Raw genomic sequence first — 25,431 nt, forward strand, 5'->3', positions numbered from 1 at the left:
GATCCCAACATTGCGAGAGGCTGGTGCTGGGAGCGGGCTCCCTGGCCCCATGACCTGGGGCAAGTTAATTACCTTGGGACTCAGTTACCTCATCCGTAAAATGAAGACAATAATAAAGGCACCCACCTCTTAGGGTTGCTGTGAGTGTAATTAATTTATATGCTAAATGCTTTGATTGATGTGTCAAGAATAGTAAGTGCAGTTATTGCTACTCAATGCCAGGCACAGAGACAAACGCTTAGCCCAGTCCTCGATTGCAAGAAACTTCTATCAGAGTGCATCTCCACTTGTCCTATCCAGACTTGATGGGACAAAATAAAACAAAGCCCATGACATTCTTTACCCAAACTGTGTTTCCTACTTCTCTCTTTCATCCTGATGCGTACCCAAATGTATCCCAAAAACTCTCTCCTGTATCATCTGTTTCCTCTCACTTCCTGATTCTCCCAGGGAGGTAGGAGTCTAATCTTTGGTTCATGAACATTAACCATGAAATCACAAGGCAAGCGGGAAGAGGGGAATGACAGGAGGCAGCAGCTTGAGGCGATGGCTGCACGAGATAGCCTGATCATCACCAACGAGAGTGAAATTAAATACAGAAGAGTTGTGCCTAAGAGGATTTTGGTAAAGCATTTTAAGTTTGCTTGAATGAAGAAGGAACAGACCCGGCCGTGCCAAGCAAACCAGAAGTCAAGCAATCTCAATTTGCAGCATCAGAGGGTTCACTTTCCTGAAAGCCAGGGGTATCTGGATCAGGCTCTCGTGGAGCATAGAAAATCTGTCTTACAAGGAGCCGCCAGCATTTCACACATGCTACCCTTATTCCTTGCTACGATATCTCATATAGAGGTTTCATACTTGAGCTAATTGGGTAGGAAAGGTCACAGCGGTGGTGTGGAGAACATCTCATATAAAAGACGCCAGCAAAGCCCATCAGGCACTGTCCTGCACAGGCTGTCGCTTTGCTAGGAAGCCATTTCCACCAGCAAAGAATTTGAAGACCGAGATAATTGTGGAACATTTGAAGGTCAAAACACTTCAGGGTTTAAAACAGCAAAGACGCTTAATTTAGATCTCCATATATACAATTCTGACAATTGTGGAAACATCCCTGAACCAGAGGACAGCAAGTGGAGAATGAAAAGATAATAAAGAGAAAGCAGGAAAAAAACCACACACACTAAAAAACAAAAGCCACGTACTGGTTGTTCCTATGAGTTTGTGTAATAGCAATGCCAGTGGCTCCCAGGAAGAGGCCATTACTGATGGACGCTGGCCCCGGAGGAACAATGAGCACTCTCTTTCAGAGGGGCTGTGATTATTAGGAAGGATGTCTTTTATGAACTTCATTTAATATTCCACTTAGCCCAAAATGGTTCAAAAATGAAATATTTCTTACTCCGGGGATTAGCTGCTCCACTGGTCCAGGGTCTAGGCCTGGCTGAATTTAGCCCTGGACACATGCCCAAAGCTGGCTTTGCCAAGAGCCTAGTGTTTGCCTTTGTTCCAAGGTCCAATGTGTTGCCAGCACTGAGGTTAGAAGCTGCACCCTGAGACCTCCGAGGCTGGGGCTTTTTGTAAAAGGCTGCCCGGCTCCACGCCCTGCGACTCCATGGTGCAGGCTGCCTGGCCAGGCCCCTACCTGTGGATGAAGTTTTTCTTCTCCAGGTACTCCATGGCTGACGAGATCTGAGTGGCCATGTACAGTAGCACCACAGCATTCACCTCCTGCCGGTTGCACTCCCTCAGGTAGTCCAGCAGGTTCCCGTAGGTCATGAACTCGGTGATGATATAGAACGGGGGCTCCCGGGTGCAGACCCCTGCCAACAAGATACCAAGGACTTCAGCACGTGGCTCCGCTCCCGACTGAACAAACAACTGTCTAAAGAAAAGGCCTTCTGAAGGATTCTGACTCTGCCCCTCAGTCCTGGGCCCGACTTCCAACACGGTCCCAAGCACCCGTGTCCTGAGACTGTGCTCATGTGGGAGGGACGTGGCCAGCCTCTTTGCTTCTTCTCAAGCCAGTGAGCTTGAATGTACACAGGGAGAGGCTGCCACAGAATTCAGAAGCAGACCTGGCCCTGCCTCAAATCATCTTCACCACCATCAGTTTACCCCCGAATGGTTATGTCTGATGGTTATATGTCTACTTACAGAATCACTTCAGTGAGAACACTCTGGAAAATGCCCAAGTTTCAGAAACTAATTTCAGATTTGCATTTGACTGCTTTTAGGTATCCACTTAAAATAATCACATTCTGTCTCTCACACATACATGTGCGTACATGCACACACGCACACATCCATCCTATACAGGCCTCATTTTACTGGCGGTTGAACGTCAGCAGAGCACAAGTGTTCCAACGAGCTTCATGCAGTGAGCCACCTGTGCTTCTTCCGCAGCGCCTGTGTCACCCTGGAGGTGTGGTGTGAGACCCTCTCTTCAGAGCCCCAGGCTTACTCACCAAGGAGCTGTACCAGGTTAGGGTGTTTGATCTCTTTCATGACTGCAGCTTCTTTCAAGAACTCTTCCACCTCCATGGTGTCCTCCTGCAGAAGGAAAAAACGAGGGTGAAATTATTTCAGGAAGTGCTTTTCAGTGGGTAAGTACTTGAATGGTTAATGCAAAATGGAGCTTCAATGCACACTTGTCCTGGGCTGCCTTTTGTGACAGCCACATTGTTGCAAACAGGTTCCATGACAGCTGAACAGCAACCTGATGGCACAAAGAATTTTCCCCTTTGGGGACAAACTTTTCAATTCTCCCCCAGGGCAACAGGGCAAAGCTGGCTTGCATGTATGGAGAACCTGCTTCTGGTGCCTGCTAGGCAGGCCACATGTGCTTCCCCACCTCTTGGAGTTCATGGTGGCATGGGAGAGCTATACGGGCAAACACCACAGACATGGCACTCTTTCCCCGGGGAACCTGGTTTCCAAGGGGTGCTAACACACTCAGCCTAAAAAACATCACCTGAAGAATCTGATAGGGAAGAGACCCTGATGACAAGAAAGAGATACCGCATCACAAAGAACGAAGTCTCGAAGTATGGTAGCAACAGAGGATGTTGAACTGTCCTGGCACATGGTTGTGGGCTCTTAATGAAACAGTCATCGCTGTCTGTCAGGTCAATTACTCAAAGTCTAAAATAATCCTCACCAGCAGCTCCCCTACCAACAAATTCACAAGGATCATCAGTACATGTCATATTTTAACAAGTCCACAGTATCTAAATGCCAAGGGGGAGTAAAAGATAGGAGCATGGGCCCAGCACAGACAGGCCGTGACTTCTACAGGTCCTCTCATCTTTTCAGTCTGGGGTCAAGTCTGAAGTGCCGTGGCACTGAGCCCTGGGGAGAGCCCATCACACAGAGCCTTGACCTTGGCTTACATCACTAAGCCTCTTTTTGACTTAAAAAATGGAACTGTCCACTGAGCCAACCATCAGAACAAGAAGCAGGTGGGTGTTAAATGATATGGTCTGTTTGCTGCGAAAACCTGGCTACAGAGGCCAAGAGAGGAAGCGAGATGCCTCCAAGTTTCAACAGAGTTTGGAGAGAAAGACTGTGCAGGGAAACAGAGTGAATGGCTTAAAAATTAGGCTCCCCAAAGAGGAAGGCTTGATCAACTTTCTGTTAAACGTAGAACCTTATATGTTCTGGCCCCTTTGGGAGACACAGTGTCCTGACGGTCCTGCTTGCTGTGGCTGCCCCAGTTCCCCACCCTGCTGTGGAGGAGGCTTCCAGAGGACGGGCCAACCTTTACTTACAGCCTTCTTGCTTTGGCCAATCCTGTTTACAAGTGAAGCGTGACCAATGAGGCTATGTGTCAGCCCATTATCTCTTAGCTCAGGGCTCCGAGAGGCTGAAACTTGGAAACAATTTATTGCTCTTTAAAAATGGTGAGCTGCTCTTAATGTCAATTAAACCTCGTTGGTAGTCACCGTGCCAAGCTGTCCGAGGGGGAAAGAGCTCACCCCTGCCGCCACCCCATTGGCCGTTTAATTCTTCTGAGCCCTCTCTGCTCGGTAACGTGCTCAGCAGACCATGCTGTTTTTGGCATGGAGTGCTTTGATTTACCAGGGTGACATGCTAATGTCAAAGGCTGGACAGTGAACGCCTGCCAGCATCTGGGGATTCAATGCTGCTCACGTACAGGACTGGGGCTTTAAGAATCTTGCTTGATCAACAATATGGTTAAAAAGTAGCTCTCGAAGGAAGCTTTCTAAACAAGTGGGGTTTTTCTTTTTTGAAGACCACATAATAAACCACACACAATGAAATCATTTCATAAATACCATTTGCTTTTATAGCTACTGACCCTCTTCTAAAAGACCAAGTAATAATCTTGACAGGCATGTACATGCAAAAGGAACATGGCTTTCAAAGGCAGCCCTCTTCTCATCTGTCTCTTTTCTCTCTTACATACACAAAAACACACACAAGAGGAAAGTACGAATAATTCCTTTTCTTACAGAAAAATCAATGTGAATTTGTCTCCCCCTGCTGGAATCAGACCTTGTTCAATTTATAATTTTAACTATTAACAACAGCAGCCAAGTACGGTGGCTCACACCTATAATCTCAACACTTTGGGAGGCCAAGGTGGATCACCTGAGTTCAGAATCAACCTGGCCAATATGTTGAAACCCCATCTCTACTAAAAATAAAAAAATTAACCAGGCATGGTGGCGCATGCCTGTAGTTCCAGCTACTTGGGAGGCTGAGGCAGGGGAATCACTTGAATTCGGGAGGATGAGGTTGCAGTGAGCTGAGATTGCACCACTGCACTTCAGCCTGCGAGACAAAGTGAGACTTCATCTCAAAATAGAAAACCAAAACAACAACAACAACAAAACAGCCTACATTTGTAGTTGTGTTAAACTGGAAATATCCTGATGCAATTCTGTGACATTCCTTTACTTTCATTAAAAAATTTCCTATCGTTTTGTTGAAGAGAATTCTCTTTATATAGTAAAATAAAACTAACTTGGATGAATGAGGGTGAAGGAAACACTTTGAGTGAAAGCTATGAATTTTCAGCCTGGTCTCTTCTGTGCTTGTTAGGGAGGGACATGGGTCAACTGGCCTCTCTTTGCATGGACTGACTGGGCTGGCTCAGATGCAAATGAACATTCTGGGTGGTACGGCAGAGGGGTTAAGAGAATGACTTGTGAATTATACTGACCTAGCTCTGCTGCCGTGTGACCATGGTAAGTTACTCAACCCCTCTGAGTCTGTTTTCTCATCTGCACAACAGAGAGAATGTCAGTATCTCCCTTGTGCACAGAGTGCCAAGAGCAGTTCCTGGAATGCGGCCAGTGCTCACTCAGCGGTGCTTGCTTTTATTACTATTAAGGCAGTTTATCTCTATTCCTGAGCAGACAGAACAGACAGTTCATAGAAAACAAAGGCTGGTTCTTTAATGAATACTAGGGTTGTTTGTCTACTCACAGATGCATTCGCCTAGACTCAACATCTCACAGGTATTTTTTTTTTTTTTTTTTTTTGAGATGGAGTCTCACTCTGGCCCAGACTGGAGTGCAGTGGCACAATCTCAGTTCACTGCAAGCTCCGCCTGCTGGATTCACATCATTCTCCTGCCTTAGCCTCCCGTGTAGCTGGGACTACAGGCGCCCACCACCACACCTAGCTAATTTTTTTTGTATTTTTAGTAGAGACGGGTTTTCACCATGTTAGCCAAGATGGTCTCGATCTCCTGACCTTGTGATTCGCCTGCCTCAGCCTCCCAGAGTGCTGGGATTACAGGTGTGAGCCTCCATGCCCAGCCCTCACAGGTATTTTCTAATCAGTTTCCTCCTTTTTGCTCACCCTCAAGCATAAGTATTCTACAGCATGAAAAAGAGCCCTGTTTTTAGAAATGGCTTGGCCTCTCTGGGAGGCCAAGGCAGGCAGATCACTTGAGGCCAAGAGTTTGAGACCAGCCTGGCCACATGGTGAAACCACGTCTCTACTAAAAATGCAAAAATTAGCCGGGTGTGGTGGCAGAAGCCTGTAATGCCAGCTACTGGGGAGGCTCGGGCAGGAGAATTGCTTGAACCCAGGAGGATGCTGCAAGGAACCGAGATCACGCCACTACACTCCAGCCTGAGCAACTGGGTAAAACTCTGGGGAAAAAAAAAAAAAAAAAGAAATGGCTTGGCCTTCCAGCAGTTTCTGTGTAGCAGGCTCTCAATGGCTCGCTCTCAGCAGGGATCTCTCTCCCTGAGCAGGGCCATTATCTACCGATAGATCAGTTTCCACATCTGTTTCTGGTTAACCAAATGCTAGGTGAGAGAGGTTACAGGCACAGTGAAACACCACAGGGATTATCCCTATTTCCAATATTCCTTCACCCATCAGATGAATCAGGATCAACATGGCTAAAAACACTGAAGAGACTGCCTGCCGGGTGTCGTGGCTCACGTCTGTAATCCCAGCACTCTGGGAGGCCGAGGAGGGTGGATCACGAGGTCAGGAGATCGAGACCATCCTGGCTAACACAGTGAAACCCCATCTCCACTAAAAGCACAAAAAATTCTCTGCGCTTGGTGGTGGGCACCTGTAGTCCCAGCTACTCGGGAGGCCGAGGCAGGAGAATTGCTTGAACCTGGGAGGCGGAGCTTGCAGTGAGCTGAGATGGCGCCACTGTACTCCAGCCTGGGCAAGAGGGCAAGACTCCGTTTCAAAAACAAGACAAAACAAAACAAAACAAAACACTGGACAGAGTTAGACTGAGGAAGGCGATTCATATTCCAGAGGTGGGACTTGAAGCTCGAGAGGAAAGCCCATGAGAGACCACCTCGCAGAGGAGCCCCCAGAACTCATCTCCCTGGCCAGAGGAGAACCCACTGCAAGGAATGCCTGTCTTTCAAGAGTAAGTGCAACCTGGCAACAGCAGGCTCTGAGCTGCATGGCCTCTCTCCCTATGCGTGGCCCTCCTTGTGCAGCCAGAGAGCCACTGCGTACAACTGCCAAGTGTATGACTGCCCTTCTTCTCGGCTTCTTTCTGGAGCTTCCCAAGTAACACCCATTTCCTGGGAGAAATAAAACCGAAACACACTGTGCTGGGTGGAGGAAACGCGCACTCTCTCAACACCACTGGGGAGTGCAAATTGATGACACAAACTCCTTGGAAGGTGCTCTGGCAGTATGGTCAAGGCCATACATGCACATGGTCCCTGATCCGGTAGTTTCAGGAAGCTGACCCACCAGGACAGTTTAACATACATGCAAATGAGGGGAATCCCTGTGCTGCTGTTTAGAGGAGCAAAATATTGGAAATAAGACAAAGGCCCACTAAAGTTGGTACATGTTAAAATATATCCATACAAAAACAAGACAATCTTATGTGTATCAATAAGGAACAACTGCCAAGACACATGATGTGGACAACAGAAGACAGAGATCCGTTTGTCACATATGCGGACTCAGGAAAGACACAGAACTCGAGGGCAGGATAACCTATTCAAAAAAATACATCCTGTACATTATTTTCCACTGTTTAACTAGTAAATTTGTCAGTTAGCTCATGAGTCAAGCTAAATGCCACAGCTCGATCACCAGTGGTCTTTTCCAAATTCTATTACTTAGAGAACTGATTGACAGAAAACAAACAAACAAACAAAAAAACACTGATGTACAAACTGCGAATACAGCTCATTTAAAAATTGCTGGCTCTTAGCTGGGCACAGTGGCACAAGTCTGTGATCCCTGCTACTCAGGAGGCTGAAGTGGGAGGACTGCTTGAGCCAGGAGTTGGAGGCCAGCTGGGCAACATAGTGAGAACCCATTCCCCCACCTCAAAAAAATTAGAGCTTCTTGCACTTGACTGTTGGTTTTCTTAAGCACATCCTCCCTTTAACACAGATAGCAAGACTATGTCCTGCCCAATACTGTCAAAATTCAAGGGTGCAGTTCCCAATGAACCTTTGCTGTAATTCCAGTTTCCCATCTGTAGGGGTCAGCCTAGTGTCCTCCTTTTTTCCTGTTCTCTTCCTTCTTCCTTCTGCCTGAAAGGTACATGACCCAAGGCTGTTTTACTTGTTCACTATGGAGTCATGGTTAAAAGTAGGCCCTTGCTCCCCCTGCTGGCAAAGGAGGACTCTGGCTCTGTCCTTGGAGAAGCCAGCGATAGCAAACAAGCTGGATGGGAGGAGAGTGGGGGAAAAGGTGATTTTTTTTAAAGGCATAACTGTGGCTTATGTACATTTTTTATAGTGTTCGAGAAATAAGAACCTGGGTTCAATTTAAAAAAAGAAGAGATGAGCTCTGGAGTTGAGTGCCCTGGTTCAAATCCTGATGCTGCCACTCCTGGCTGTGTGATGCCAGGCCAGTCACTTAACCTCTCTCTCTTCCATTTTCTCAGCATTAAAATATTGATACAGGGTGAATGTCCCTTAACTGAAAGGTCTGGGACTACAAGTGTTTCAGAGCTCGGATCTTTGCAGATTTGGGAATCTCCACACTATATTACCAGATGAGCACCCCAAATCTGAAAACCCAAAATCTGAAATGTTCCAATATGCATTTCCTCTGAGCTGCATGCCGGTGCTCAAAAAGTTTTGGATTTGGGAGCATTTAGGATTTGGGATTTTAGGGTTCAGGATGCTCAACCCTGGAAGGATCTTAAGGTTGTGAGGATTCAATGAGATGCAATGCGTAGTAAGCACAGAGGCCTCTGCCAGGCACACAGCAAGGGCACGATGAAAGCTGAACGTTAGCTACTGCCATGATTTAGAATCCACTCCAGGATTTCAGCTCTTTTTTTCTTTGGAGACAGGGTCTCACTCTGCTGCCCAGACAGGAATGCAGTGGCGTGATGACAGCTCACTACAGCCTCAACCTCCCGGGCTCAGGTAATCCTCCCATGTCAGCCTCCCATGTCCTAGCCTGTAGCTAGGACTACAGATGCATCACCAGGCTTGGCTAATTTTTTTGGTATTTTTTGTAAAGGCAGAGTTTTGCCATGTTGCCCAGGCTGGTCTTGAACTCTTGGGCTCAAGCAATCCACCAGCCTTGGCCTTCCAAAGTGCTGAGAGTACAGGTGTAAGCCACCATGCCCGGCAATTTCAGCTTCCATAGCAAAGGTAAATGACCAATATTTACACTAATCTTATGTGGCAAATAGGCAACATACTGCAGGGATGTTTCTGCACATGGCCAGGAGGAAGGAGGGTTGATTTATTTAGCAGTTGCTTAGTACCGTATTTTCAGTTAACACACCACCAGAAAGGGACATATTGCCTTTTCCCTAATTAGATACCAATCCAGGTGACTGCCCACAGAAATCCACGCAATGACATCCTGTAATTCTTTACCAACTGTGAGATCGTAAGTTAATGAGGCTCTTGGGAAAAATTATTAGAAGTATAATTAAAAGCAGAGTAACACATTATTAGTAAAGCACATTCTGAAAGGCACCCACTTTAGATTCAGTGATATATAAGAAACCCACCCCCCAAACCACACTGGTCTCCAATAGGTACCCTCCTCTGGAGTGTCCTCCTTCAGTTGGTTTTTCTTTTTTTTTTTTTTGAGACGGAGTCTTGCTCAGTCGCCCAGGCTGGAGTGCGGTGGGGCGATCTCGGCTCACTGCAAGCTCCGCCTCCTGGGTTCACGCCATTCTCCTGCCTCAGCCTCCCAAGTAGCTGGGACTACAGGCGCCCGCCGCCACGCCCGGCTAATTTTTTGCATTTTTAGTAGAGACGGGGTTTCACCGTGCTAGCCAGGATGGTCTTGATCTCCTGACCTCATGATCCACCCACCTCGGACTCCCAAAGTGCTGGGATTACAGGCGTGAGCCCCCACGCCTGGCCCCCTTCAGTTGTTCAGAAAACAATGCCACAGCACCATCTACTGAAGTAGCATTTCCTCAAATGTCAAGTTGTGCAACCTGATCTTGGAAGTTTTCAGACAAGCCTTTACTGGTTGAAATCTAGTGTATTTTGCGCTTTGAACCTACCTTCATTTTACAAATCCTGGTAAAAGTGTGCTGAAATCTAGGCCTTTCTCAGTTTGCTGAGTCAGTCAAGGCCCCATTTTTTGGGTCTGGTCTTCAACCCTGTGCAACCCAAGGAGCTGGGGCACCTGCACAGCCCCCCAGTCCCTCCTTTGTTCACCCCCTGGTGGTGTCCGGAGAACTGCTGCGCTGCAATTCTTGCTTCTACTACCTGGACCACGCCATGCCTCAGGTGAAGAACTCTGTCCCATTCATTTTCTAATCCCAGTGTTGAGCCCAGGAACCGTCAAATAGAAGTGAGGAACTTGATAAATATTTATTCAATTAAGAAAAAGTCCAGGGCCGGGCGTAGTGGCTTACGCCTATAATCCCAGCACTCTGGGAGGCCAAGGTAGGCAGATCACTTGAGGTCAGGAGTTCAAGACCGGCCTGGCCAACATAGTGAAACCCCATCTCTACTAAAAATACAAAAATTAGCTGGGTGTGGTGGCAGGTGCCTGTAATCCCAGCTACTCATGAGGCTGAGGAAGGAGAATTGCTTAAACCTGGGAAGCAGAGGTTGCAGTGAGCTGGGATCATGCCACTGCACTCCAACCCAGGCAACAGAGTAAGACTCTGTCTCAAAAAGAAAAAGAAAAGAAGAGAAAAGAGGTTGCAGTGAGCTGAGATCATGCCACTGCACTCTAACCCAGGCAACAGAGTAAGACTCTGTCTCAAAAAGAAAAGAAAAGAAAAGAAGAGAAAAGAGGTTGCAGTGAGCTGAGATCATGCCACTGCACTCTAACCCAGGCAACAGAGTAAGACTCTGTCTCAAAAAGAAAAGAAAAGAAGAGAAAAGAGGTTGCAGTGAGCTGAGATCATGCCACTGCACTCTGACCCAGGCAACACAGTAAGACTCTGTCTCAAAAAGAAAAAGAAAAGAAAAGAAGAGAAAAGAGGTTGCAGTGAGCTGAGATCATGCCACTGCACTCTAACCCAGGCAACAGTGTAAGACTCTGTCTCAAAACGAAAAAGAAAAAGAAAAAGAAAAGAAAAGAGTCCTATCTGAGAAATATCCAGGGTCCGTCCTTAACGTAACCCAACCCATGCCCCCACCCCAGTGCCAGTCCTGCCCAAAGACAGGCACGTGTTGAATAAGAGATCAGGGAGCCACCTTTGGTTTCCAGGACTAAAGAATGTGATATCTTCTCTAAAGCAGCCACTTTATACCAGCCAGAAATCATACTTCCCATTTCACTATGTCTTTGGGTGAAGGCATCAGGTCAGTCAGAGAGTCCCTAAAAGGCAGGCATGTGGCTGCAACCAGTCTCAATGAGTGCACCTGACTTCTGAGACACGCACAAATTAAGCTCTATTTTTCCCAGAGGATGTTTCCGTTCTTTTCTAATAGCTTTAAAAAGGGGCTCCCTCTGTTGATTTCTGTGCACAGGTCAAGGTAATCAAAGTTCATTTAAAACAAGTGGAAATAACGTAAGTCAACACTAGGGGACACCCTCGCCACAGGGAAAAGCCTGGAACACATTTTGAAGAACGCAGAGGGCTGAAAATGAAAACGTCTTTCCCTTGGCGTCCTAAGGGTTTCAAAGAACTTCAAAAGAAGAAAAAAACCTGCCTGGAAACTACAAACACTATTCATTAGTGGAGAGGGTAAAGTCCCAGTTAACAAGAAAGACCAGACTATCTGAGTTGGTAAAAATCGAGTTTCCTGGACGCCTTTCTAGCGGGGGCACTTCCACCTCTGCCTGCAGGAGTCTGGGCAGCTGCAGAATTGGAACCCACTGGGGATGCCCAGGGCACCTGCCTTCCAAATCAGCCAACAAAAATCCACAGAAGAATCAAATGCATTTTGGTTAAATCTTTGAAAACTCAGAGATCTTTTTTTTCCTCCTTAACTCTCAGTAGGAAGTGATCTCCATGCCGCACGAACAGCATGGAAATCCACAGCTTTAAAATAATCTTGCCATAGAATGAGAAAAACTTCTCCAAATGACTAATCTTTTTACACCAAAACCCCTCCGTGCTTGTCAGCTCTCACTATATGTGGAAATACACTCGGACTATGAGAATGATTCCACTCCTACAAAGACACAAGGATGATGTAAGACGGAAAAGTCATTTCCGTGGCACCAATGAAGCCCTTGGACAGCAGGCGGGAGGTAGGCTTCCGGGCAGATGCATCGCCTAATGCCAGTAGACACCTTGACCCCGCCAAGTACCCTGGGCGGCCCCGGCGGTCCCAGCCTACCTTCAAGGTCTTCACGGCCACCGTCAGGCTGTATTTCTTCCACACACCCTCGTACACCTCCCCGTACTGGCCCCCGCCCAGCTTGTGCTTCATGGTGATGTCCGTGCGTTCCATCTCCCACTTGTCATAGTTGGGGGACACACCGTAGACGGTGGGCTTGTTGCGCTTGGGGGCTGGATAATGGAGCGTGGTGATGAGCCCGTCGGCCACTGTCGAATGATGATGAACCAACTCGGCCAGGGTGTTGAAGCGGCTCTCGGAGGAGACGTAGAGCTGAAGGAAACAGGGAACAGCCTTCAGCCCACAGAGACAAGCAAGCTCAAAGAGCTCCCGTGAGCCAGTTTGGCTGAGCCTTAATTCACTGCACAGCTAAACCTCACATAAGCAGCTCTCCACACAGAACAGAGTTTAGGAGACCACTTCTGCTGTCTTTCTCTACGTGTGCTCTAAGTTACTTGCTCAAGCAGAAAGACACAATAAAGGGCCTCAGGGCCTCTGCACCTGCTGCTGCTCCCTCTGCCTGAAATCTCCCAACCCCTCATCTTCCATGCCCAGTTCTTGCTTCCCGTTCCAAGGCCAGTTTTAATGTCCGTGAAGTCTTCCCCAACCATCCAGTCTAAAGTCATCATGCAGCACGGGTCATCCTACCACCTGTCTTTACTTCTCAGCAACAGACCCACCACTAGCTCATAATTTCCTGTTTATCTGCTTAATTACTGTCTGTCTCCACCTAATAGCATGGAAGCTTCATGAAAGCAGAGCCTTAAGCTGTTTTCATTCCAATGTTGAGTACAGGAAATCAACAGGTAGTAAGTACTCAATAAACAACTGTTGATTAAATTAACACACAGTAGAACTTGGTGGGTAGTTGCTGGTAGGAAAAGCAAAGAATTGATTTAATTTATAATTTAAAAGGGATAAACCTAGAATGAAATAGTGATCAGAAGATGAAAACCACTAAACACATCCAACACGAGGAAGCAAAAGGAAGGATTTACAACACATGAGCATTCAGTCCCCGTGTGAGAGCCACAGCAGGTGAGGACCTAGGGTCAAACCCTCCATGTAGAGTTTGCATCTGGACACAACAGAGATGGAGAGGAAGGAGAAGGAGCAGGCTGGCAGAAAGCAACAATGCAGGGGGTGCCAGCTACCTGTTTTCTTCTCTTTTCATTGGTGTGGCAAGGGAATACTTCCTTACCAAAAACAATTCCACAGGAAAATCTACATAAAACATCTGGACTCCAGGCACATAACTGAATCTATTGGCTTGCTCAGGGCAGCCACCCTTCACTGAGGGTGGAAAGAAGACTTAAAATCACGACTAGGCGTTCAGAAGACTTGCCCAAACTGCAAAGACGTGGGAAGAAGGAACAGATTTGGGACAGTGGTAATGCTTGGAACGTGAGGGAGAAAAGGGAACAGGATCAAGCTTTAGCTGTAACTGTAGTATCTTTTTTTTTTTTTTTTGGAAACGGAGTCTCGCCGTATAGCCCAGGATTGCAATGGCACGATCTCGGCCCACTGCAACCTCTGCCTCCCGGGTTCAAGCGATTCTCCTGCCTCAGCCTCCTGAGTAGCTGGGACGACAGATGCCCACCACCACGCCCGGCTAATTTTTCATAATTTTAGTAGAGACAGGGTTTCACCGTGTTAGCCAGGATGGTCTCAATCTCCTGACCTCGTGATCTGCCTGCCTCGGCCTCCCAAAGTGCTGGGATTACAGGCATGAGCCAGTGCACCCGACTACAACTGTAGTATCTTATTACTTAAAAAAAAGAAAAGGGAAGAAAAAGCCTGAAATACACGCAGCAAGGCCAAGGCCTTTGGCTGTGGGTTATGTCAGGCACCATTACTGTATGTCTGTAATAGTAAATAAGAAAAATGTTTTTAAAAGAAAGTAGCAAAGAAATATGCAAATTAGTCCCACTGACAACCCTCAAGAAGGTAAAAAGGATTTGTCAATAGGAAGGTTTCTCTTTCTTTTGTTTTGCTTGGGGAGATAACACAAGTGAATTCCAAAAACTTAGGCAAGCCAAAGGCACACACTTTGGGGTTATAATCTTTTGGTAACAATCTTACTAAAATAAAATTCTGAGAAATGCAAAACTTGTCCAGAAAGACAAGGAACTTGCTCCTGGTGTAAGGACTGTGGCCTGGTGACACTGGCTTATCCCTCTGCAAGACAGGGCCTCTGAATGGCAAGACTTTATAGGACATGGCAGCCCCACTTTTATTCTTGAGAGCACGGAAGAGAAGAAGCCTCTGAGTGAACTGCTCTAGGGGCAGACCATGACTCACGCTCAGACCCGCAAACGTGCGCACAGGAATGCATCGGGGAGCGGAAGTCGGCACTGCTGAGGGCTGTCGTTAGCTTCATACTCACACAGCCACATCCACTCACTCTCTTCAGACACAAGTGCTGTACACAAAGAAAATGGAGCGGGACTTGGGGTCAGCTCCCAATCCCTGACCCTCTGGAAAAGTCTGTCAGCTGTCCAATTACTTCACTGCAGGTGGCAAGTGCTCCAACTCCTGTTCTCAGGTTAGCTCCGCTGATGGTGTGCTCCCTACCAAGGAGTCTAGAGAAGTGAGAAAAACTATCCCAAGACATTCCTGGAATCAGAGCACCACTCCCACCTTGGAATTCACTGGCACAGTACAGGGTCAAAGAGCCCGTGTGGCCTGCTGGGCTCCAGGGCAGGGCACCTGGGAGCAAGTCTCATTATCCCTCTCTCCCGTCGGAGCAGGAAGCACAGACCTCAAAGGAGTGCTCCCCAACTGGCGGATCTGGTTCCTTCACTCCAGCGTGGAATGCTAATGGCTCCCCTAAGTCCTAGTTTATGCAGAATTTCTTGGGCTCATTTGATTCCCCCATTGGCTACTGTGTTAGAGATTTCAGTTATAGGAGGTTTCACTGAATGGCCCAACTTTATCCTTTTCAATAATTAAATTTACAGACCTTTGACTTAGTTCATTTTTCAACATAAAACTTACATACTGACACTTCCTAAATATTAAAACCATTCTCCCTCAAAGGTACTGCATATTCGGTTCACAGCCATCTTCCCCGTGTCCCACTAACAGTCAAGGCTGGTGCTTGCTCCTGATTAGTTCTAGGTTTTGAGCAGCATTTGTTGGGGAACTGTGTGATCATCAGGAATTCGTGGCATGTTCAGGGAAGAAAGTCAAGTCAGTGTCATGAATACCATGTCATTTTGCTATGCATCTGGTTCCATTAACACTCAGGTGCTCAGCCAGGGCTGCTGCCTCTTCCTAATCATGCATGAACCTGAAGGATAGGACTTGTCAAAGAAACTCTTAGAAACAGCGTTTTGCTGGGAGCAGTGGCTCATACCTGTAATCCCAGCACTTTGGGAGGCCAAGGCGGGCAGATCATGAGGTCAGGTGTTCAAAACCAACCTGGCCAACATGGTGAAACCCCATCTCTACTAAAAATACAAAAATTAGCCGGGCATGGTGGTGGGCACCTGTAGTCTCAGCTACTTGAGAGGCTGAGGCAGGAGAATCGCTTGAACCTGGGAGGCAGAGGTTGCAGTGAGCCAAGATCATGCCACTGTACTCCAGCCTGGGTGACAGAGTGAGGCTCTGTCTCAAAAAAAAAAAAAAAAAAAAAAAAAAGAAACTGTTTCTTCTGACAGCCACATTGACAGGCTAACAGAGCTTAGACTGTGCAACCTTTGGCTGCCTTGGGCCCGGGAGTCCCACCTCAGACATACTGTTTACAGGTTGCTCAGCCAGGAAGCAAGTTCCCCCGAGAGCTGCTCAGACACCAGCAGGAAGGCAAGCCTTGCAGTACAAAAGAACGGTCCAAAGCTCCTTCACTGGAACAGGTGAGCCATGTGCTCGGCTTTTCACCAGGAGGCCTATGCCTGCTGAGCCACTGTCAGGGCGGGTAAACTTTAAACATCCAAGAGGCTGTGTAAATGATCCCTTCCTGCCACTCGGCTGAAGTTTAGGGCACTGGATCTGTCACTTCAGCAGACCATGAAAATAACTGTCACCTCGGCAAATTTCTTTCAAGGAAATGAAAGACTCTATTAAGGACTAGAAGGAATCGAGGAACGTGACAGGGGCATCTCACAGAAGTCAATGAGGTGTGGACACAAACATTCAGAACTAAGAATTTTAGGCAGGAGGTGGTGAAGAAAAATCAATCTTCAATTCCGCTATGTCGACGGAGGGTTACAACTTTGGGAAAGTATCAGAAAAATGACAATCAAATCCCAGGGTATCCAAAGAGTTTTGAGATTGTCAAGGCTCCTAGGAAATGGCAATAGCTCACTTTAGTATTGGCCCCTTCAAGAGTCCAGCTCATAACTCCCAGTCCCCAACTCTGAGCTCCGAGCTGGTGGTCCTGGGCTGACTGATGAGCCACAAGGGCTGCTGAAAAGCTCAGAACATGAGGAGAGAGGCAAATAAGAGCCAATCAGGAGGAAGCAGAAAGAAATCCTTGGGGGCCTTATAGAAGAATCTTCTAAATTCAGTTGTTTTCTAAAGAGGAATTAATTAATTAATTAATTATTTATTTTTGAGACGGAGTCTCGCTCTGCCGCCCAGGCTGGAGTGCAGTGGCCGGATCTCAGCTCACTGCAAGCTCCGCCTCCCGGGTTCACGCCATTCTCCTGCCTCAGCCTCCTGAGTAGCTGGGACTACAGGCGCCCGCCACCTCGCCTGGCTAGTTTTTTGTATTTTTTAGTAGAGACGGGGTTTCACCCGTGTTAGCCAGGATGGTCTCGATCTCCTGACCTCGTGATCCGCCCGTCTCGGCCTCCCAAAGTGCTGGGATTACAGGCTTGAGCCACCGCACCCGGCCAAGATGAACTAATTTAAAAATAAGAACCAAACTTACTCAACCCCAGCCTATTCCTCCTATCAGTCTTAAATTTTCCCCTTAGAAATCCAAAAAGGATTGCATCAAAGTTCTGCTATGTGAGCAGCATTTTTCAGCGGCGAGCCACGCGGTCACACACATAGCTGTGGGAGCTCCCTCTAACGATGTCCACTCATTCCAGTGATACGATCTCACCCAGCACACCCTCCTCGAGTGCGGCCCTCACAGGAAGGAACCTCCGCAGAAGGTCTGCTGGATGACGCTGTGGGCTCAGAAGTCCCCAGGTGCCCAAACAGCTGATAGGAGAGTCTTTGCCAGGAGGGGAGGGAGGAGGCAAGACGCCAAGGAAAGTGTGATGTGTTGCCCAGTAGTGGACACTGCCTAGTCAGATGAGCTCCCTGTGCTCTACCTGGAATGAAACAAACCTACCTGGCACATACTAGCTTTTAGACAGAGGCCTCTTAGGCAGATTCTCCTTCTTTGGATGAATCTCAAATTCTGCAAATCACGTATCCCATATGCAGGTCTTTCCTTGCCCCTTTGAACAGTATTTTAGACCAACCCCTAGAGCTAATGAGCTGTCACACTAGATCATGCCTGCCTGCATCTGTTCCAAGGTTGCTGATTAAACAGCTCTAGGGAAAAGAAACCATTATCCCATTCAGTGCAAACCTCAAGTGATTATCTTGGTGCAGCATGACTTGCCTTGGATAAATAGCACAGATGCGAAGCAAGGTGTCTGCTCCAGAAAATCACCCCCCATGGGTGGTGCACCCTGGTGTTCTGATTCACTAGAAAGGTACCCTTGTGGTCTGAAGGCTCTTTCAAAGGGCCCAATGCCCTCAAGTACATCCCTCAGAATGGAAGGACAGAGCTCCACCTCCGGGATAAGAACAATAACCCAAAAAGCAAGCTGACAGGCCCATGTCTAGTCACACATGGACAACAGGCTCTGTTGTCCGACATACACACTGCAGTGTTGGTACTAAAGAATTCTGCAGTGGTGGAAAGCATCAGATATGGGCAATAGGACTTCAGCCAGAAGACTTTGGGATGTGAAGAAAAATAAGAACATTTAAAAAGGAAGTATATGTACATTCATATGGTACAAGTGAATGTGTGAAGACAGCCACACACACAAAAAAAAAAACGTTAAAAAGCTAAGTGGGGACTAGCCTATCAGATACCACAACACAGTATAAAGTTACAGTAATTACAAGTTTGGTACTGGCATACAGATAGACAGACCAATGGAAGAGAATAGAGAGGTCAACAGGCCTAGATACACATATACACTTGGTATATTTCTAACATGTAGGAAAAAGATGAATTTATTAAATGGCATAAAGATGACTCAAAATATGCCACATGCATATTCAACATAATGAGATGCCAGTCTTTACCAGTCAGAGTGACAAAGATGTTTTTACATATCTAATAATAAACTGTTGGTGTGGGTTAAGGGGAAACAAGCCCTTTTGTGGATTGTTCGTGGGAGAACAAATTTGTACAATTTCTATAGAGGGTGACTTGGCAATGCACATAACCTTCAATCAGTTCTAGCGACTTATCTACATACACTTACACCACACACAAAGAAGCACGCGCAGCAAATTTTCAAACCAGGCCGTGGGCCGCTAGTCAGTCTATGGAATAAATTTAGTGGATTACAACCAGAATTTTTAAAAAAATGAAACAGAACAGAATGAAATACAAAATCAGAGTGCGTTACATACAGTAAAGGTAGGTAAGACTTTATGAAACTTTTGTTATATTGTGAGGGCTGGGTGGTGATGTAAAATGAGTTTTTCTTACAGCAGACCAAGATTTTTAAAAAGGTTTGAAAGCCACCTCATATCAGCATTATTTATAATAACTAAAGATTGGAAGCAACCTAAAAGTCAACCAGCAGGGGACTACTGAAATAAGTGAGTCCATCCATGGTACATAGTTACTGGTAAGATGAGGCAGCTCTAAACCTGTTGCCATAAAACAATCTCGAAGGTGTATTATCTTTTTTTTTTTTTTTTGGAGACGGAGTCTCACTCTGTTGCCCAGGCTGGAGTGCAGTGGCCGGATCTCAGCTCACTGCAAGCTCTGCCTCCCGGGTTTACGCCATTCTCCGGCCTCAGCCTCCCGAGTAGCTGGGACTACAGGTGCCTGCCACCTCGCCCGGCTAGTTTTTTTTTTTTTTTTTTTTTTTTAGTAGAGATGGGGTTTCACCGTGTTAGCCAAGATGGTCTTGATCTCCTGACCTCGTGATCCACCCGTCTCGGCCTCTCAAAGTGCTGGGATTACAGGCTTGAGCCACTGCGCCCAGCCTCGAAGGTGTATTACCACACAGGAGAAGCACGATGCAGAACAGCCTGGAGCATGCATCATTTGTGTGCCTTTTTGAATATAAACATCCATATAAACATCTATATACCATCCATCTATGTCCAGGTAACTCTGGAAGGAACTAGTAACAGTGCTTGCCTCTGCGCAGGAAAAGTGAATTAGGAGATGACTACTTTTTACTGTAATTCATCTTGTTCTTTTGAATTTTTATAACCACTTGCATGCATTACATACTATTAAAAAAAATATAGACTGGGCTCAGTGGCTCATGCCTGTAATCCCAGCATTTTGGGAGGCCAAGGAGGGCAGACTGCTTGAGCTCAAGAGTTTGAGACTAACCTGGGCAACATGGCGAGACCCTGTCTTTACTGAACATACAAAAACGGCTGGGCACGGTGGCTCATGCCTGTAATCTCAGCACTCTGGGATGCTGAGGCAGGTGGATCACCTGAGGTCAGGAGTTCGAGATCAGCCTGACCAACATGGTGAAACCCTGTCTCTACTAAAAATACAAAATTATCTAGGCGTGGTGGCGTATGCCTATAATCCCAGCTACTTGGGAGTCTGAGGCAGGAGAAACGCCTGAACCCGGGAGGCAGAGGTTGCAGTGAGCCAAGATCGCACCATTGCACTCCAGCCTGGGCAATGAGAGCGAAAATGCCATCTCAAAACAAACAAACAAACAAACAACAGCTGGGTGTGGTGGTGTGCGCCTGTGGTCCCAACTACTGAGGAGGCTAAGGTGGGAGGATCACTTGAGCACGGGAAGCAGAGGTTGCAGTGAGCCAAGTTCGCACCATTGTATTCCAGCCTGGGTGACAAAGCAAGACTCTATCTCAAAACAAAAACAAAAACAAAAACAAAACAACTGAAAACAAACATACACCATCCGGACCACACCAATCCATCTATCTACACTGTACCTCTCAACTACAGCCTGGTGCAATAGACCAGACTGTGGGATCCAAGCCTATTCCATCAATGTCTCACTACATTGATATCGGCAAGATCTCTTTATGCCTCCTTTTCTTTAATGCAAAGATGCAGGTATTACAGCGATATCTCAGTCAATGTTAACTCCTCCCTTCTCTTTATGGACTCTGAAGGACTATTTATATGAAGACCACAAAATCATATACACCACCTCCCTTACAACAATACGCTTTGGGTTTGTTAAGCTGTGGGTCTGATCCTGGTTTTCACTGAAAACTGTATGTGTATATGCACGTATGTCCACACACCTCTCCATGAATGTGTTCATCTGCAGGAAGAAGCCCACATGCCAGGCTTCTGTGGGGGAGGGGATATTAAAGTGGTCTTTCGCTCTGGGAAAGCTAATCTATTATTTGAATTTTTCTAATTGAGGATGATTACTATCATTATAAAATATTTTTTTTAAGGAAGAATCTTATTGTAAAAAGTGTGTCCGAAACCCAACAGATATTCCTCCTATTTTAAGTAACTTGCTAACAACAAAACTCTAGCAAGACAATAAAAGAATCATACTGGGCCCAGGAACTTGTAATATCACAGAACCGATCCTCAATAAAGGGTCTTCATAAGGCTAATGGAATGACTCCTACTGTTTACTTGAAAGATTCTTTAAACATCTTCTTGGTTGAGCTTTCCTGCAATAATTTATTAATCCGACACCAGGACCTCTGGGTTCCCCTGCCCCGGGCCCATCAGCCCCCCTGCCAAGGGTCCCCTACCTTGCCATCAGAAGCAGTGTTGATCCTGTAATGGTACACCCTCCCTTCGTATCTCAGCGAGATGGACCTCTGGCCAGGACTGCTCTCACTCTCCCGCACCAAGAAGCTGCCATTGATCCCGCTGCTCAGCAGATACTCAGCGGCATTGCGGGACACAGGCCCATGGTACCAGGAGTGTTTCTCCAGACTGTTGACTGGCGTGATGTAGTTGCTTGGGACCCAGCCTTGGCCATTTTTGGTTTGGGCTTCACACCATTCCCCATTGTGATTATAGCCTAAGACGCGGAGCTTTTCACCTTAGAAGAAAGGAACCAAATCAGACATATCAGTTCTGGAAACCAGCTTCATTCTTTTTCATTGATTCTTGTGTAACTACTAAAGATTTCCAAATTCCTAAATACCAATTTCATTTTAACAAGTCCACTGAAAGATATGCATTTATAAGTGTATGAGAATACACATTTATATCTGAAGCTTCCTGTTCGTACAGAACAGACAGGTAAGTATATAGCCTCAGTTTTTATAATCAATTATGTTTATTCAAGTGCTCGGTTCCTAATATAAGACAACATTTTAGGGAAATAATGCTTTTTCTTAGGGGAAAAATTGCATTCAGTATTTTGTTCAGCTGTCCTTTTCAGTATAAAACATAGGGCAAGTTTTGTTTTTGCTCAGGGCTATTGCACAAGAACTCCTCTAAGGAGAGGCGACTCCCTTAGAAACATGCAGTTGTTGTTTTGGATATCCCTGCATTCCAGATTTCAAAGCTGCTCCTTCAATGAGCAAAGGGTGGCAGGTCAAGCCGCAATTCCCAGATCTCTGTTTCCTGCAACCACCACTAGCTGCCCACAACCCTTTTACCTTTAGTTATGCTTAGAGTGTTATCTCCACTGGCCACAAAATCATACAGTGCAACGAAAAGGTTGGGGTCATTTTCACTGGGTCCAGCGAGAAGGTTTTCCTTGGAGTTCCAACGAGCGGCTTCACTTAGACCCTGAGGCTCAAAGTCAGATGCTACTGGCCGCTGAAGGGCTTCTGGAAGAGAAAGGGGGGAACAGAAAAAAGAAAAAGCAAGAGAAAATCGGGAGAAAAAATTAGTTTTATTCTCAGAAGCAAAAATATTTATGTTTCCAACATTATACATTCCTAATTTATTTCATTTATTAACATCTATACATACATACATACTATTATTATTATTATTTTTTTTTTTTTGAGATGGAGTCTCGCTCTGTCGCCCGGGCTGGAGTGCAGTGGCTGGATCTCAGCTCACTGCAAGTTCCGCCTTCCGGGTTTACGCCATTCTCCTGCCTCAGCCTCCCGAGTAGCTGGGACTACAGACGCCCGCCACCTCACCCGGCTAGCTTTTTGTATTTTTTTTGTAGAGACGGGGTTTCACCGTGTTAGCCAGGATGGTCTCGATCTCCTGACCTCGTGATCCGCCCGTCTTGGCCTCCCAAAGTGCTGGGATTACAGGCTTGAGCCACCGCGCCCGGCCAAGGTGGTTTTTTAAAAAAAATCTTCCTTTACTAAATCTTGTGGAAAACATTAAGTATTTTCATTCCAAGGTGGTAATTATTGTTCCCCAATAGTTTGAGCTTTTAAAATTCATTGATTCAATATGAGTTTAGTCAAATTAAAACAGTCTACCACATATGCGTTTGCCTTTGCTTAAAATATGCAGTGAAAGTTTCTTGTTGTAGCCGGGCACAGTGGCTCACGCCCGTAATCCCAGCACTTTGGGAGGCCAAGGTGGGCGGATCACCTGAGGTCAGGAGTTTGAGACCAACTTGATCAACATGGTGAAAGCCCGTCTTCATTAGCCACACAAAAATTAGCTGGGCATGGTGGCGCGTGCCTATAGTCCCAGCTACCCGTGGGGCTGAGGCAGGAGAACCGCTTGAACCCGGGAGGCGGAGGTTGCAGTGAGCTGAGATCGCGCCATTGCACTCCAGCCTGGGCGACAGAGTGAGACTCCATCTCAAAAAAGGAAAAAAATAAAAAATAAATAAATAAGAAAAATCAAATTGTGCAGAAGGGCTTAATATGAAAGATAAATACTTTCTATCCCAGTCCTCTCTGCTCCCAGAGGCAGAGCTGTTTTTTTGGTGATCACCCCCACCTCTCTTAAATATCAGTTAGATCACTGGAGCCCTATTTTCAGCAACAGACACACACCTTCACTGCTTGTTCTTCCAGCTAGGACAGTGTCTCTGAAGGACTTACTTCACAAGACAAGGCTATTAACATCCTACCCGTCCTTCCAGCTTTCTTGCCCCCACGGCCACCCTCAAATATGATCTTCTGTACATTTTTTTTTTTTTACCTTGTACAAATTATTATTACAGAATAGAAAAAACTGTTACTAAACTCTTCCATGTTTTGTCTGAAACAGATTCTAAAAGTTGGAAATCAATCGAGCTCTTAAATTAGAAAATGTGTGAATATTATTCATTACAGGGTCAAATAGGTTATTATTTGTTTCTGAAGTTTCTTCTTGTCTTTTTTAATTTTAACAGGGCTGAAACCCTCCAGAATTTTTTTGTGCTAAAGACAATGTGTAGACGGGTTCCTGCAAACCAGCAAATCAAATCACCTAAAGTAGATCTTAACAGTTTAAGAACATTGTGGAGTGAAATCCAAATTACTCATTTAAGGAGCTACAATTTAAAAATCACTAACTGGGCCGGGTATGGTGGCTCACGCCTATAACCTTAGAACACTGGGAGGCCGAGGCGGGCAGACTGCCTGAGCTCAGGAGTTCGAAACTAACATGGGTAACATGGTGAAATCCCGTCGCTACTAAAATAGAAAAAACTAGCCAGTCATGGCGACAGGTGCCTGTAGTCCCAGCTACTCAGGAGGCTGAGGCAGGAGAATCGCTTGAGCCCGGGAGGCAGAGGGTGCAGTGAGCTGAGATCTCGTCTCTGCACTCTAGCCTGCAGACACAGTGAGACTTCGTCTCCAGCTGGGAGACAGAGTAAGACTCCATCTCAAAAAAAAAAAAAATAAATAAATAAATAAATAAATAATAACAATAAAATCATTAACTGAAGTAAACCATCAGGAACTGTTTCTCTGAAAGAGTAAATCCCAAATAATGTCATTATGATGTTTAGTAATTTTTATGATCTTAAATAGAGAGGCCTGGCGTGGTGGTTCAGGCCTGTAATCCCAGCACTTTGGGAGGCTAAGGTGGGCAGATTACCTGAGGTCAGGAGATCCGAGACAAGCCTGGCCAACATGGCAAAACCCCATCTCTACTAAAAATACAAAAATTGGCCAGGCGCGGTGGCTCAAGCCTGTAATCCCAGCACTTTGGGAGGCCGAGACGGGCGGATCACGAGGTCAGGAGATTGAGACCATCCTGGCTAACCCGGCGAAACCCCGTCTCTACTAAAAAAAAAAATACAAAAAACTAGCCGGGCGAAGTGGCGGGGGCCTGTAGTCCCAGCTACTCGGGAGGCTGAGGCAGGAGAATGGCGTAACCCGAGAGGCGGAGCTTGCAGTGAGCTGAGATCTGGCCACTGCACTCCAGCCTGGGCGACAGGGCGAGACTCCGTCTCAAAAAAAAAAAAAAACAAAAAAACAAAAATTAGCTGGGCAAAAATACAAAAATTAGTGGTGGGTGCCTGTAATCCCAGCTACTCAGGAGACTTGAGGCAGGAGAATTGCTTGAACCGGGGAGGTGAGGCTGCAGTGAGCTGAGATTGCGCCACTGCACTCCAGCCTGGGCAATGGAGTAAGACTCTGTCTCAAAAAACAAAAAAAAAAAAAGAAAGAAGAGAAAAAGAGAGAGGAACACTATAATTTGAAAAGAACTTAAGGATCTACCAGATGCTTGAGCCAAACACAAATAGTAACAAAATTATGTTTTAGTTTTCCTTCTCTATGGATTTAGAGGATCCTCACACATTCTTTCCTGGGTAATAACACCATCTCAGGGGTGGGCCTGATTCTGAATTCTCTTTAAAAAAAAAAAGAACCCACCTGAGAGACTAGCCTAAACTTCTGGAAATATGACCAGAGAACTTTCAGAAATGGATGTGCTCTAAAATATCTCTTTGGGATAAACCAACAGAACATAAATCATAAAGGTCTTCAAGTCTAGCTTCTGTACTACTAACTGAAGTCAACCTTCAGGAACTGTTTCTCTGAAAGGATAAGTCCCAAAATTACATTATTATAACATTTGGTAATTTTTCTGAATGGTGGGGGCAAAGATAATTTCAAGCAACAGAGTCTTGCAATACTGCCATCTCCTAGAGTGTGGAAGAAGCTTAGTCATACGTTAGGTCCCCTTTCTCGAGTATTTACATTG

General features: G+C 46.1%; 1 protein-coding gene across 3 annotated transcripts in view; it reads right to left on the minus strand.

Annotated features, from left to right (window-relative positions):
* Window positions 1-25,431, minus strand: part of ABL1 (ABL proto-oncogene 1, non-receptor tyrosine kinase) — a 180,379-nt gene that overhangs the window by 12,944 nt on the left and 142,004 nt on the right. For all 3 annotated transcript variants that reach the window (XM_010360952.2, XM_030919559.1, XM_010360953.2), the window contains exons 2-6: window positions 21,972-22,145; window positions 21,111-21,406; window positions 12,204-12,476; window positions 2,466-2,550; window positions 1,643-1,820 (exon numbers count right to left, since the gene is read on the minus strand). In XM_010360952.2, coding sequence (XP_010359254.1) covers window positions 1,643-1,820; window positions 2,466-2,550; window positions 12,204-12,476; window positions 21,111-21,406; window positions 21,972-22,145 — 1,006 coding nt within the window. The remainder of the gene's footprint in view (window positions 1-1,642; window positions 1,821-2,465; window positions 2,551-12,203; window positions 12,477-21,110; window positions 21,407-21,971; window positions 22,146-25,431) is intronic.

Source organism: Rhinopithecus roxellana, chromosome 16 (genome assembly GCF_007565055.1).
Source record: "Rhinopithecus roxellana isolate Shanxi Qingling chromosome 16, ASM756505v1, whole genome shotgun sequence".
Taxonomy (NCBI): Eukaryota; Metazoa; Chordata; class Mammalia; order Primates; family Cercopithecidae; genus Rhinopithecus; species Rhinopithecus roxellana.